Source organism: Drosophila suzukii, unplaced genomic scaffold (assembly GCF_043229965.1).
Source record: "Drosophila suzukii unplaced genomic scaffold, CBGP_Dsuzu_IsoJpt1.0 scf_12, whole genome shotgun sequence".
Taxonomy (NCBI): domain Eukaryota; kingdom Metazoa; phylum Arthropoda; class Insecta; order Diptera; family Drosophilidae; genus Drosophila; species Drosophila suzukii.
This window is the reverse complement of record NW_027255899.1, coordinates 257522-271175: the sequence shown is the minus strand read 5'-3', so window position 1 is coordinate 271175 and position 13654 is coordinate 257522. Positions and strand designations below refer to the sequence as shown.

Genomic DNA, 13654 nt, shown 5'->3' with positions numbered 1-13654 from the left:
CAAACGGTAATGTATTAATAAGCTTATCGACAAGACCACCACCGTGTTTACAATTAAAAATACGACTGATGCGATTATAAAAACGTTTCCCCATTTTATTGATGTTTAATCATCAAAGATTTCTCATTGAATGAGGTACATTAGGTTAAAAGATGCGTTTAATAAGTCAGAAACAAAAAATGGTAGTTAGAAATATTAACGATGAAAACGAGAAAAATCTACCGCCACGACATAGTGCTCTCTTACCGAACACAATAAGGGCTCTAATTGTTGGGCCTTCGAATTGTGGTAAAACTAATATTATGTTAAGTCTAATAGAGAGTCCTAATGGATTAAAATTCGAAAATGTTTATATATTTTCAAAAAGTTTATATCAACCTAAATATGAGTACTTGGAGAAATTAATCAAACCGATTAAAGGAATGGGATATCATACATTCTCCCATAATGAGGGTGTACTAGACCCCAGTGAAGCTAAAAACAATTCCATTATGATATTCGATGACGTAGCTTGTGAAAAACAAGATAACATAAGATCTTATTTTTGTATGGGTCTACATAAAAATATCGACTCTTTTTATTTATGTCAAACGTATAGTCATATACCTAAACATCTGATTCGTGACAATGCCAACTTTATTATAATGTTTAAGCAAGATGATTTAAATATGCGGCATATATATCGGGACCATATTAACACTGATATGAACTATGAAACATTTGTAAAAATTTGTCAAAAATGTTGGGAGGACAAGCACGGATTCCTATTAATTAGCAAGGATAACGAAATGGATTTGATCAATTTATTATGATTTAAGGAGTAATTTCAATATAAAGCTTGGTTAGATACTTACAATCCCACAGTTTATCAAGAGATTTCAATATGTCTAGATCACTTGCATTATCCTTAAATGGAAATAGTTCCATTATAAATACAAACTTTTTTCCACCTATCGAATTGAATGGTCGATATGAGTGCGCTCTTATCGATTTTAATATGTATAAGTCGATTCCAAATATTGATGAAAAAAATAACCTCTTCCACATCGGTGACAAGGTTATTACAATTCCAACTGGATCATATGAATTGAATGATATCACCGATTTCATTTACAATAAACTAAAAGACTATAACCTTGAAAATACATTTAAAATTCAAAGTAATAATAATACACTTCAAGTTGAAATAACTACCATGCGGGAGTCAGTTTACTTTAATAAGGAAAGATCGGTTGGACAGCTGTTTGGTTTCCATCAAAAAGTACTAGAACCACATCCTACAAAAACCTATCGATCAGATCAGACCGTGAACATATTAAAAATTAATACAATTCGTTTGGAATGTAATATAATCAACGGTTCATATGTAGATAATACACCGAATCATACATTACATGAGTTTGGCATTAATGTTCCGCCTGGGTATAAAATGACAGTGACACCACATAACCTAATTTATTTACCAATCAACTGTGACGAAATAAGCACACTATCTATACGCATAGTTGATCAAAACGGTGATTTGGTGAATTTACGTGGTGAAAACGTTTCGATTCGCATGCACATTCGGTTAATAGAATGATTATTTATAATAAAAGACGTAGCTTAAGTCCTCAGCCAAGCATTACTAATTGTAAAGCTGTAGAAAGAGGATCAAAAGTAAAAAGAAGCTCACTTACTTTGAAAAATAAACTATTTTTAAAGTCGTTAGGCTTGAAGCTTCGAGTATAATATAAAAGGTGGAAAGGAAAACAATGAACGAAATTTTAAATGTTCGAGAAAAGGTTTACTCAGATGAGAGTATTTCGAAGAAAGAGTTTCATACTTATTCATCGTATAATCAAACATTTAAGCCAAACGATGAAATTCGAATTACTATTCAAAATCAAGACTTGTACGTGCTTCCTCACGAAAGTTACCTTAATTTTCAAGGAATTATTAGTGTTCAGGCCCACTGTCCGGCGAATCTGGACTGGCCCCGCTATCCAGCTGCACCAGCTGCACCGCTCTACCGCTCTCCCGCTCTCCCGCTCTCCCGCTCTCTCGCGCTCCCGCTCTCCTGCGCTGTTCCTAGCTCCCGCCATGAAGTCTCCGCTGCGCTTTGGAGCGCAGAGCGGAGCTTAGACTAAGTCAGTTCGATTTCTGAAGTTCAAGAGAATAAACCGCGGTCGTACCCCCGCCTACTTTTTACCCAGTTAACTTCTTGTGCACTTTTATTTCCGACTAAGGGGCAAATACGCGTTCGAGTGGTTTCTCCCCAACAGCTTCATCAGCACCAGCAGCAAACCGCACCAGCAGCAAGCCAGCGAAGCCCAGCGAACCAGCCCGCCGACGCCGACCGTTTTCCCGCCGTCGCCTCCCACGCCATTCCACCAGCGCCAGCACGGTACCCCGCTGCCCCCCGGCGTACATTTTGATCCATTCGAGCCGATAAGATAAGTAAAGCTTTTCGTTATATTAATTGCCGGTCTGCAGTCAGCCACTCGAAAATAATTCGTTTGACTTTCTGTACGATTTGTCTAAAATCCTAGTCCGATTAAATCCGACAACGGCAATTAAAAATTACTTCGCCATTTTTATACCCGTTACTCGTAGAGTAAAAGGGTATACTAGATTCGTCGGAAAGTATGTAACAGGCAGAAGGAAGCGTTTCCGACCCCATAAAGTATATATATTCTTGATCAGGATCACTAGCCGAGTCGATCTAGCCATGTCCGTCTGTCCGTCTGTCCGTCTGTCCGTCTGACCGTCTGTCCGTCTGTCTGTCCGTCCGGATGAACGCTGAGATCTCGGAAACTATGAGAGCTAGGCTATTGAGATTTGGCGTACAGATTCCTGAGCTTCTTACGCAGCGCAAGTTTGTTTCAGTAGACTGCCACGCCCACTCTAACGCCCACAAACCGCCCAAAACTGTAACTCCTACAGTTTTGATGCTAGATAGAAAATTTTAACTGAAATGTATTGTTCTCATCAATACCTATCGATTGACCTAAAAAAAAGTTTGCCACGCCCACTTAAACGCCCACAAACCGCGAAAACCTGTGACGCCCACAATTTGCATGCCAGATAAAAAATTTTAACTGAAATGTATTGGTGTCGTCAATACCTATCGATTGATCCAAAAATAATTTTGCCACGCCCACTCTAACGCCCATAACGCTTAAATCTGTCTACCGCCGGTAGGTGGCGCATTTTAATTTCGCTTTGCTGCTTGCATATCTCCATTTCCCTTTGAGTAACGGGTATCTGATAGTCGAGGTACTCGACTATAGCGTTCTTCCTTGTTTTCTTTAAATTTGATAGGTAACGATTATTTGTAAAAAATTTTTGCGATCGATTTAATTTAATTTTAGAATTCTTTGATTCTTTGTTTATCAATTTAATTATTCGTTAGTTATTATACTTTTCCTTTTCACGGAATTTGTTTGTCGCTTGACAATTATTGTTTCCTTTTTATACCCGTTACTCGTAGAGTAAAAGGGTATACTAGATTCGTCGGAAAGTATGTAACAGGCAGAAGGAAGCGTTTCCGACCCCATAAAGTATATATATTCTTGATCAGGATCACTAGCCGAGTCGATCTAGCCATGTCCGTCTGTCCGTCTGTCCGTCTGTCCGTCTGTCCGTCTGTCCGTCTGACCGTCTGTCCGTCTGTCCGTCTGTCCGTCTGTCCGTCTGTCCGGATGAACGCTGAGATCTCGGAAACTATGAGAGCTAGGCTATTGAGATTTGGCGTGCAGATTCCTGAGCTTCTTACGCAGCGCAAGTTTGTTTCAGTAGACTGCCACGCCCACTCTAACGCCCACAAACCGCCCAAAACTGTGGCTCCCACAGTTTTTATGCTAGTTAGAAAATTTTAACTGAAATGTATTGTTCTCATCAATACCTATCGATTGACCTAAAAAAAATTTGCCACGCCCACTTTAACGCCCACAAACCGCGAAAACTTGTGACGCCCACAATTTGGATGCTAGATGAAAAATTTTAACTGAAATGTATTGGAGTCGTCAATACCTATCGATTGATCCAAAAATAAATTTGCCACGCCCACTCTAACGCTCATAACGCTTAAATCTGTCTACCGCCGGTAGGTGGCGCATTTTAATTTCGCTTTGCTGCTTGCATATCTCCATTTCCCTTTGAGTAACGGGTATCTGATAGTCGAGGTACTCGACTATAGCGTACTTCCTTGTTTTGTTTGGAATATTTGCTTAATTTTATGCTTACAGAATAATCATATCTCGGTGTGCTCTCGTGCCGGTAATCTTGGTGTTTTTCTTTTTTGTCCCACGTTGCAGCGATTTCTTCAGAATGCGGGTCTACTTGGGCACCTCCTTTACACCGTTGTTTGCACGTTCCCTCCGAACGGATACTAAAGGGAATCACAGCGATAAAGTTTGGCCTGATATGTCCACCAGGTACAAGTCCTTTTTGCAGGAGTGTCACTTTGTAGCGTTTTCTGGAACGGCATTTTAATTGTGGCACTTCCGGGCTTCGGTGGTCGGTTTTTTTCGTACGGATTAGGCAGGATAATTTTACCTAACCGGCAGGATTTTTTTTTACTGCTTGTCGCGAAGCGCGGAACTTGTATCTTTCGCGAACTTTTATATCAGGTCCCTGTTCGGGCGCCAGTTAAAAGTTTAGATAGTATTTTATTTAAAAAAAATACAAACTTTATTATTTGAGTTCAGATTTACAACTAACTTTTCTTATGTTAATAATTAATAATGTAACCTAGGTGCTGCTGCCGTTTCTGCCGCTGACCATCGCTGCTGTTGTTGATGTGGTCGGTCCTAATTGGTTGCTGTCGCTGATATTGCTGCTGCCGCGGTGCAGTTGACCATGGTGCAGTTGACCATTTCTTATTCTGATTGGTCAACTTAATTTGGCAATAATTGTTGTTGCCAAATGTACTCGGCGTTGGGTTCAATCACCCAGCGTTGAAGCTTTCCCACGATCGTAAGGTGGGAAGTGCAAGCTCAGCGCACGTGGCTGCTGAACTCAATTGGGGGCCTATTGGGCAACGTTCTGGCCAGTATAGGGTTACTGTTGGGAAATTGGTGCCTATGCTTTTCTCGCGCTTATAACCAATTTGTTTTTGTTTGGGATTTTGCGCGTGTGGCGATACTCTTACTTGAGCATTTAGCATTCTTGGTGTTAACTTATATATTCTTGATCAGGATCACTAGCCGAGTCCATGTCCGTCTGTCCGTCTGTCCGGATGAACGCTGAGATCTCGGAAACTATGAGAGCTAGGATATTGAGATTTGGCGTACAGATTCCTGAGCTTTTTACGCAGCGCAAGTTTGTTTCAGTAGACTGCCACGCCCAATCTAACGCCCACAAACCGCCCTAAAATGTAACTCCTACAGTTTTGATGCTAGATAGAAAATTTTAACTGAAATGTATTAGTCTTGTCAATACCTATCGATTGACCAAAAAAAATTTTGCTACGCCCACTCTAACGCCCACAAACCTCCAAAGAAAAAAGCTATGACGTCAGAGCCAGACAATGCGAAATGTTTTTACGCGTGTATGTGTGTGTATGTAAATAGTTGCCGGCCGAACTTAGCGGCAAAGAAAAAAGCCCTGCCGGCGCTCAGAGAGAGCAAAGTGCGCCGAGAAATGAGAGCAAGGGAGAGAGAACAAAGTGCTCGGCTAACTTATTTTAAAGTTTGTTATCTGAGTAACGGGTATCTGATAGTCGAGGTAGTCGACTATAGCGTTCTTCCTTGTTTTTCTTCGATTTTCCTTTTGCTACGTGCGGCCATATTGCCAATTTTTTCCGACTCCTTTTTTAATTGCATTTGGCCGCTCATCCATACTTACATACACATATACAAAATCGAGAAAAAATTCCAAGCTTAGAGAAAATATTGTGCAAATATAAGCCAAGCATACAGTGAGAATTATTAAATTTCTAGTGTTCTGCCAATTCAGGCCCCCAAAACTTCAAGATTTTTCTCTCTGTATATCCGCAGCCGCTAAAATACTTGCACATATTTTTTCGTTTTTCCAAATACAGTCCACACACAATAAATCGAAAACTTCCACAACAACACATACCCCGCCGGCAATAATTATTTAACAAATTTAAAACCGGCGAAAATTACATACATACAAATATATTACATCCATACAAATATCTACATCCATACAAATATCTACATATATACACATATCTACATCCATACAAAAATCTACATATATACACATATCTACATACAGGCACATATAATTTTTAACTCCACCATCCCGTTCCGACTAATTAAAGTTTTCCGTCGGCCATCCGGTAAAAAATAATAAAATACAAAAATTACACCAACCGACGAGAAAATTTTTTGGTCATTGTGTTTTATTTACCATCAAACTTTTTAAGTATTTTTTTGGTATTTGGTATTTACTCCGTAAAATTTATTTTATTTAAACGGGAAAAATACCAGCACTCCACTGCATGCATAGCATCCTCCGTCCACCATTTTTTGGTATATTTTTAGTATTTTTTCCTCGAAATATTAAATCAAATTAAAGCAATACTCCAATATTAAATAATCAACCGATCGCATCCTCCGTCCACCATTTTTTTGGTATATTTTTAGTATTTTTTCCTCGAAATATTAAATCAAATTAAAGCAATACTCCAATATTGAATAATCAACCGATCGCATCCTCCGACCAACAAATTTTGGTATTTTTTCTTCATTTAGAAGTTTAAATAAAGGCGAAAATATTACAATTACTCCACCGGGGACTATATATATACACATAGTTGGTATTTTCCCCCCTCAATTTATCCAAACGCAAAAATACCAGCAAAAAATATACCAAACTTGATCCCAACCATAATACATATACCAAAAGGGTTAAATATTATAGAATTACTTCTCAACGGGTGATATTCGAACTTATCACTCACTGTTCCTAATCCGTATTATTGGGTTTAATTCCGCAAAGTAACCAGGTCGGTGCTTGCTTCCAATTTCTATTTCTCCGATCCACTACTTTTTTGTCGACACCTCGTTCCACTGTTCCAGAAGTGGGCCAGGTTTCCTATTTATCCGACATAAACAAAGGCGAACAGATTCAGACCCAAATAAAGGTAATTTCTCTTTAAATGTCCGCTGGAAGTGATAACAACAAGTTGTCTATTCCACCTGCCGTAGTCCCAGGCATATCCGTAGATCCGCCCACACCCGAACTAACTGCCAAGACCTCGTCGCCCCGAAAAAGGGTCACCCGTGCAAACGTCAAAATGGCACTAACACCTTCCCAGATCGCTCTAAGCAAATTTACTGAGGTCTCAGATCGGCTGAGTGAGTTTGAATCCAGAGCAAAAACTCCTTCGCCGATCCCTCCTACTCTGTCTATGCTGAACATCCGCCGCGAAGAAATACGCGCGTTATGGGACCGCATCAAGGCAGAATACGATGAATGCACCGGGTGCATAGCAGAAGCCGGAGACAGTGCAGCTGATAGTTTGCCAGTTCTCAAGGCTAAATACGGCTACTGCTATTCCGTTTACGAGAGATGTGGGGCTCAGATCGCGGATATGATAGCCCAGGCTCCCCAAGTTCAAGCTGTTCCTACCCAGACTTACATTCCCTCTGGATGTCGGCTGCCTCCGTGCGATACCGAGGTTTTCACCGGAGACTATCTGCGGTGGCCGACCTTTAGGGATCTGTTTACGGCCATTTACATAAACAATCCAAGGCTGACGCCAGTCGAAAAATTGTTCCACCTAAATGCCAAAACAAGCGGCGATGCACACACGATAGTGTCAAACTCCCCCCTTACTAACGACGGCTTTCGCTCAGCTTGGGCTAACCTAACTGAGCGTTTCGAAAACAAGCGGTTGTTAGTAAATAGCCAATTGAAAATACTTTTCAATGTGCAGTCCGTTAATCAGGAATCTGGGTCAGCTATCCGTGAACTTCAACGTACCATCCAGGGTTGCCTTACGGCTTTAGAAATGTCCGGAATTGAAACAGAAAATTGGGATTGCCTCCTAGTGTACATGTGCTCCTCCAAACTTCCTAAGCTCACGCTATCCTTGTGGGAACAGTCCCTGCACAATAAGGCAGAGATTCCGACGTGGCAGGAACTGAACGCCTTCCTTACGGAGCGTCACCGGACCTTAGAAGCCATAGACGACGTACGGCCGTCGGGATCGAGTCAATCTCTGCCAAAAACATCCGCCCCCACTGCAGCGCCTCGAAGAATAAATTCATACGAGACAAGGGTAGCACCCAAGCCAAAAGGATGTGACCTTTGTAAGAAGGAAAACCATCCTGTCCGCACATGTGCACGGTTCCTCCAGATGACGGTCGACGAGCGTTCGGCATACATAAAGAGGAAGCAGCTGTGTCTAAACTGCTTCGCACGAGGGCACCAGCTGCGTGATTGTGAGAGCACTCATAGTTGCTTTACGTGCCGCGGCCGCCATCACACCTTACTACACAGAGGCAACTCCTCCCAATCGCCTTCGAATCCCGCCCCAAGACCCAGATCAAGACCAAGTACACCAGTTGCCACCGCTTCCCGGTCCACGGACTCGACAGTACAAAATTACTTCGCGACGGGGTATAGATCCGTCTTGCTGGGCACCGCCATAATTGACATATGTCACTTGGGGTCGAATTTTAAAGCTCGTGCCTTGATAGATTCAGGATCAGAGGCAACCTTCATTTCTGAGCGGCTGTTCAATCTAATTAAGTTGCCTCACCAGGTAATCCGAGCCCAAGTATCAGGCTTAAACCAGACAGTATCCGCTGAATCCAAAAAGCTCTGTCAGTTTACCATCCGTTCTCCGACCAGGCCTGGCTTGCAAATAAACACGACGGCCTATGTTCTTCCTCAATTAGCTGGAAACCTTCCATCTTGTCCGATTCCGCAACAGTTTCTACGGGATCTTCCCGAACTGTCACTAGCGGATCCAAAGTTCTACGAGAGTGCACAGATAGATATTCTGGTCGGGGCCGACATACTGCCATCCATTCTCCTAAGCGGCACCCGGCCGAATATTTGTGGCTCTCTTCTCGGGCAAGAAACCATTTTCGGGTGGATCCTAACAGGACCCGTTCCTGCTCCAAGGGAAAATCAGATTTCCGTTTTTTCCACACGAATCTCCCACACAGTTGACACGTCCCTGGATAGGCTTCTCACCAAATTTTGGGAGGTGGAGGATCTGCCAGTAAAAGTGACAAAATCTTCCGATTTGGCTTGTGAGGAAAATTTTCTCCGAACGACTACGAGAGACGATAACGGCAGGTATGTCGTAAGTCTTCCGTTTCGTGATCCTCAAAACGTAAAATCCGCCCTCGGTCACTCCAGATCCTCCGCGTTGTCGCAGTTCCTAAGAACCGAGCAACGCCTGAAGAGGGACTGTCAGCTGAAAGCCAAATACGACTCCGTGATTCAAGAGTATCTCGACCTCAATCACATGAAAGAGGTCCGTCCTACCCATAATTCTGCCAGTTATTACCTTCCGCATCATGCCGTGCTCAAGCCGGAAAGTACAACCACTAAGTTACGTGTGGTTTTCAATGCCTCCAGCCCTTCAGAGAATGGGGTCAGCTTAAATGATATCCTTCATGCTGGCCCAGTCTTACAGTCCGATCTAACTATCCAGATCCTGAAGTGGCGATATTTCCGATACGTCTACAGTGCCGATATCGAGAAAATGTATCGGCAGATATGGGTAGATCCGAAGCATTCCCCGTTCCAACGCATTTTATTCCGCAACAGCGAGGGGCACATTCGAGATTTCGAATTACAGACGGTAACTTTTGGAGTCAATTGCGCGCCATTCCTGGCCATTCGAGTCCTGCAAAAGTTGGCAACTGACGTGCAGCTCAGCCATCCAAGAGCGAGCAATGTCATTCGAAATAATATGTATGTAGACGATGTCCTTGCGGGAGCTGACTCCGCCGAGGACGCTAAGTCCATTGTTCACGAGCTACAAAGTGCTCTAGATTCCGCGGGGTTTCCACTGAGAAAATGGACCTCCAACAACAAAGAAATATTAGCTCATATCCAAAGCGATCATCTTCTGACAGCCGACTTCCTCGAGATCGACACTGAGAGCACAGCCAAAACTCTCGGCGTACGATGGAAGGCGACGTCCGATGAGTTCTTTTTCGTCCCACCAGATTTAGCAACGGAAATCTCCCACACGAAACGACAAGTCCTTTCCCAAATTTCCAAGCTATTTGATCCAGCAGGCTGGCTCGCTCCATTTGTTGTGTGTGCCAAAATTTTTATGCAAGAGATTTGGCTTCAGGATCTAGGCTGGGACGATAAACTTCCAATTGAGCTGTGCCAAAGGTGGAACAGCTTTCTCCAGAGCTATTCGGTCCTAGACCAGGTCAGAATACCCAGATGGGTTTCCTTCCGTCCAGAGTTCCGCGTAGAGCATCACGGATTCTGTGACGCCTCGCAAAAGGCATACGGTGCTGCGATCTATGTGCGCGTAGAAGTGGGCCATAAGACGATGGTGCACTTGCTCACGGCCAAGACGCGTGTGGCGCCAGTCAAAACGGTGTCCCTTCCCAGGCTGGAGTTATGTGGGGCTCTCCTTTTGTCCGAGATGGCCGAAGCCATTCTTCCAAATATGCCGAGGCTGACCTCAAAATTCCACTGTTGGACCGATTCCACGATTGTGCTAGCATGGTTAGCAAAACCAGCGTGCCATTGGACTACGTTCGTTGCCAACAGGGTGACGAAGATCACCGAGTCCACTGAGGCGGCCAATTGGTCGCACGTTCAATCCGAACATAATCCAGCTGATTTGGCTAGTCGAGGAGTTCCCCTTCAAGAGCTGGTGGATAACCCGCTTTGGTGGCATGGACCCACTTGGCTGCAACGTCCACGCGATCAGTGGCCCAGCCAGGGAACCGACCTGCCGGTGACTGAGATCGAAAAGCGTGCCGTTAAAGTCCATGTGGCGTCTATGCCGTCAGAAGATTTCCTAGATCGCTTTTCCAATTTAGATAGAGCTTTGCGGGTCCTCGCGTATGTCCATCGATTTGTCCAACGATGTCGAAGACAATCACCGCCTTCCGGGGTCCGTGTAGAGGCCCAGGACGTTGCCGCCGCGGAAGAACTCATGACGATTTGCACTCAGCGCAGGTATTTTTCTGAAGAATACCGCTGCTTGAGTCAGAAGCGTCCTGTGCCCGCGGCGAGTTCGATTCTCTCCCTGAACCCCTTTCTAGATAAGAAAGGGGTAATCAGGGCATGCGGCCGCGTAACGGCCTCCGACAGTTTGCGGTATGATGAACGACATCCGATAATCCTGCCGTACGAATGTGCACTCTCGCGGCTTCTGGTCAAATTCACGCATCTCATTACGTTGCATGGTGGCAACCAGTTAGTGGTGCGTCTCACTCGGTCCAGATACTGGGTTCCGAGAATAAAGAACTTGGTGAAGGCAGTGGTTAACTCCTGCAAGGTCTGCGTTATCCACAAAAAGAGATTGCAAGTCCAGATGATGGGAAGTTTTCCGAAAGAGCGAGTGTCCTTTTCCCGCCCGTTCACGTACACAGGGATGGACTACGCCGGCCCGTTTGACATAAAAAATTATACCGGAAGAGCTTGTCTCATTACGAAAGGGTATGTGTTGTTTTTCGTTTGTTTTTCTACAAAGGCCATCCATCTAGAGCCTACATCCGACTTAACGACTGAAAAGTTTCTGGCCGCTTTCGCTCGTTTCGTCTCTAGAAGAGGGTGTCCTCGCCAAGTCCAATCCGACAATGGAAAGACCTTCGCCGGCGCCTCCACCGTGCTTTCCCGAGACTTCCTGCAAGCCGTTAAGGAGTCTGTGACCGATGCCTATAGTCATCAGCAGCTCACCTGGCAATTCATTCCTCCGGGGGCACCCCACATGGGAGGCCTATGGGAAGCTGGTGTCAAGAGCTTCAAGACCTTGTTTTACAAGTCCACCGCTACGCGGAAGTACACCTTTGAAGAGCTGTCCACCCTCCTAGCGAGAATCGAAGCTTGTCTGAATTCCAGACCGCTATCTCCCATGTCCGAGGATCCAACTGATCTCTTAGCGTTGACACCAGGGCACTTTCTTGTTGGTGGACCTCTTCTATCCATAGTGGAACCTGAAGTAAAGGGCGAATCCAAGTCCATTCTGAACCGGTGGCAGCACTTAAAGTCTCTCCATCAACAATTCCGCACTCGATGGAAGGATGAGTACCTTAAGGAGCTCCACAAGCGCAACAAGTGGCAAGTCCCCACAGAAAATCTGCGTGTTGGCGATCTGGTCGTCATTAAGGATGACAATTTGCCCTCAAATGAGTGGCGACTCGGAAGAATAGACTCCGTTTTTCCGGGAGCCGATGGTAATGTCCGCGTAGTCGACATTCGTACGACACGCGGCATTGTCAAACGTCCAGTGACCAAGGTGGTTCTTCTTCCAAGAGAGCCGCCCAAAACTACCTCGTAACGAGCCGCGTTTCTTACACACCCTAGTCCGTAGCCATTATCCACGTCAGTGTTAATCAGCCCTGTTTGTTTTTTTCCTTATCCACACTCTAAACAGGAAAATGGCTCCCCGTCCACGTAGCGCTCAGGCTCTGGATAGCAGACGTACTCGAGGTACTCAGTCCTACCGATGCCGAGTCTGCCGCGGAATCCATCCTCTTCGGAAGTGTCAGAGGTTCCTAAAGCTGAGCGCAGAGAAGCGGCTGCGGGCAGTGCTTATTAACAAGTACTGCGCGAACTGTCTCGCACACGAGCACTTCACTGGGAGCTGTCGTAGCGGTGACCGGTGCAGAACGTGCAACCGGGATCATCACACGCTGCTGCACATGCATGACCTTGGTTCCCGGAAAAAGTCCGGCTCCAAGCAAAAGTCCCGCTCCAAGCAAAAGTCCCGCTCCAAGCAACAGCCCGCTTCTCCGCAGCGTTCGCGCCGGCAAGATCCGCCAACTCGCCAAACGCCTGCTCCTCCACCGCGCTCAGCATCCTCGACACCAGCTCCGTCGCTCGCCGCACTTCTCCAGCGGCATAGCGTTAATGTCCTCCCGACTGCTGTGGTGATCGTCGAGACCGGAGAGAAGAAGTTCGACACCGCCGCACTCATCGATCCGTGCACCCCGACAAGCTCCATTGATGCATCCCTGGCCGCCGCGTTGCGTTTGCCGACAACGAACGTGGGCGACGAGAGCATATGCACGGCGACGATTCGTTCGAGGGTCGACGAGGCCATCAAGCTGGAGGTGGTCCTCAAGATCGAGCCTAACGTGCGCATCCGCACTCCCATCCGTGCGCTCAGTGAGAGCGTCGTCCAAAAATTTAAGGAGCTACCGCTCGCGGATGAGGTTTTCCACCGGCCAGCCACGATCTCATTGATCCTGGGCGCAGACGTCTACCCGAAGGTGATAAAGCCGGGCTTTCACATGGTCGACGAGGGACTGCCGGTAGCCCAGAAGACGGTGTTCGGGTGGATCGTCTCCGGCGCCTGTACGCAGGCTTGAGGCGTAGGCGGCTGGCCGAAGTTCCGTCTCCGTTATTATTTTTGCAACGCTAGCGATTGCAAGGGGGGGCGGAATGTTCAGGCCCACTGTCCGGCGAATCTGGACTGGCCCCGCTATCCAGCTGCACCAGCTGCACCGCTCTACCGCTCTCCCGCTCTCCCGCTCTCCCG

General features: G+C 45.5%; 1 protein-coding gene across 1 annotated transcript; it reads left to right on the top strand.

Moving 5' to 3' along the window:
- Window positions 1-6913: 6913 nt before the first annotated feature.
- On the top strand, window positions 6914-12451 carry LOC139354639 (uncharacterized). Its single transcript, XM_070998890.1, has one exon. It carries the CDS (start codon window positions 7115-7117, stop codon window positions 12449-12451), a length of 5337 nt encoding a protein of 1778 aa, XP_070854991.1. The 5' UTR covers window positions 6914-7114.
- Window positions 12452-13654: the final 1203 nt, after the last annotated feature.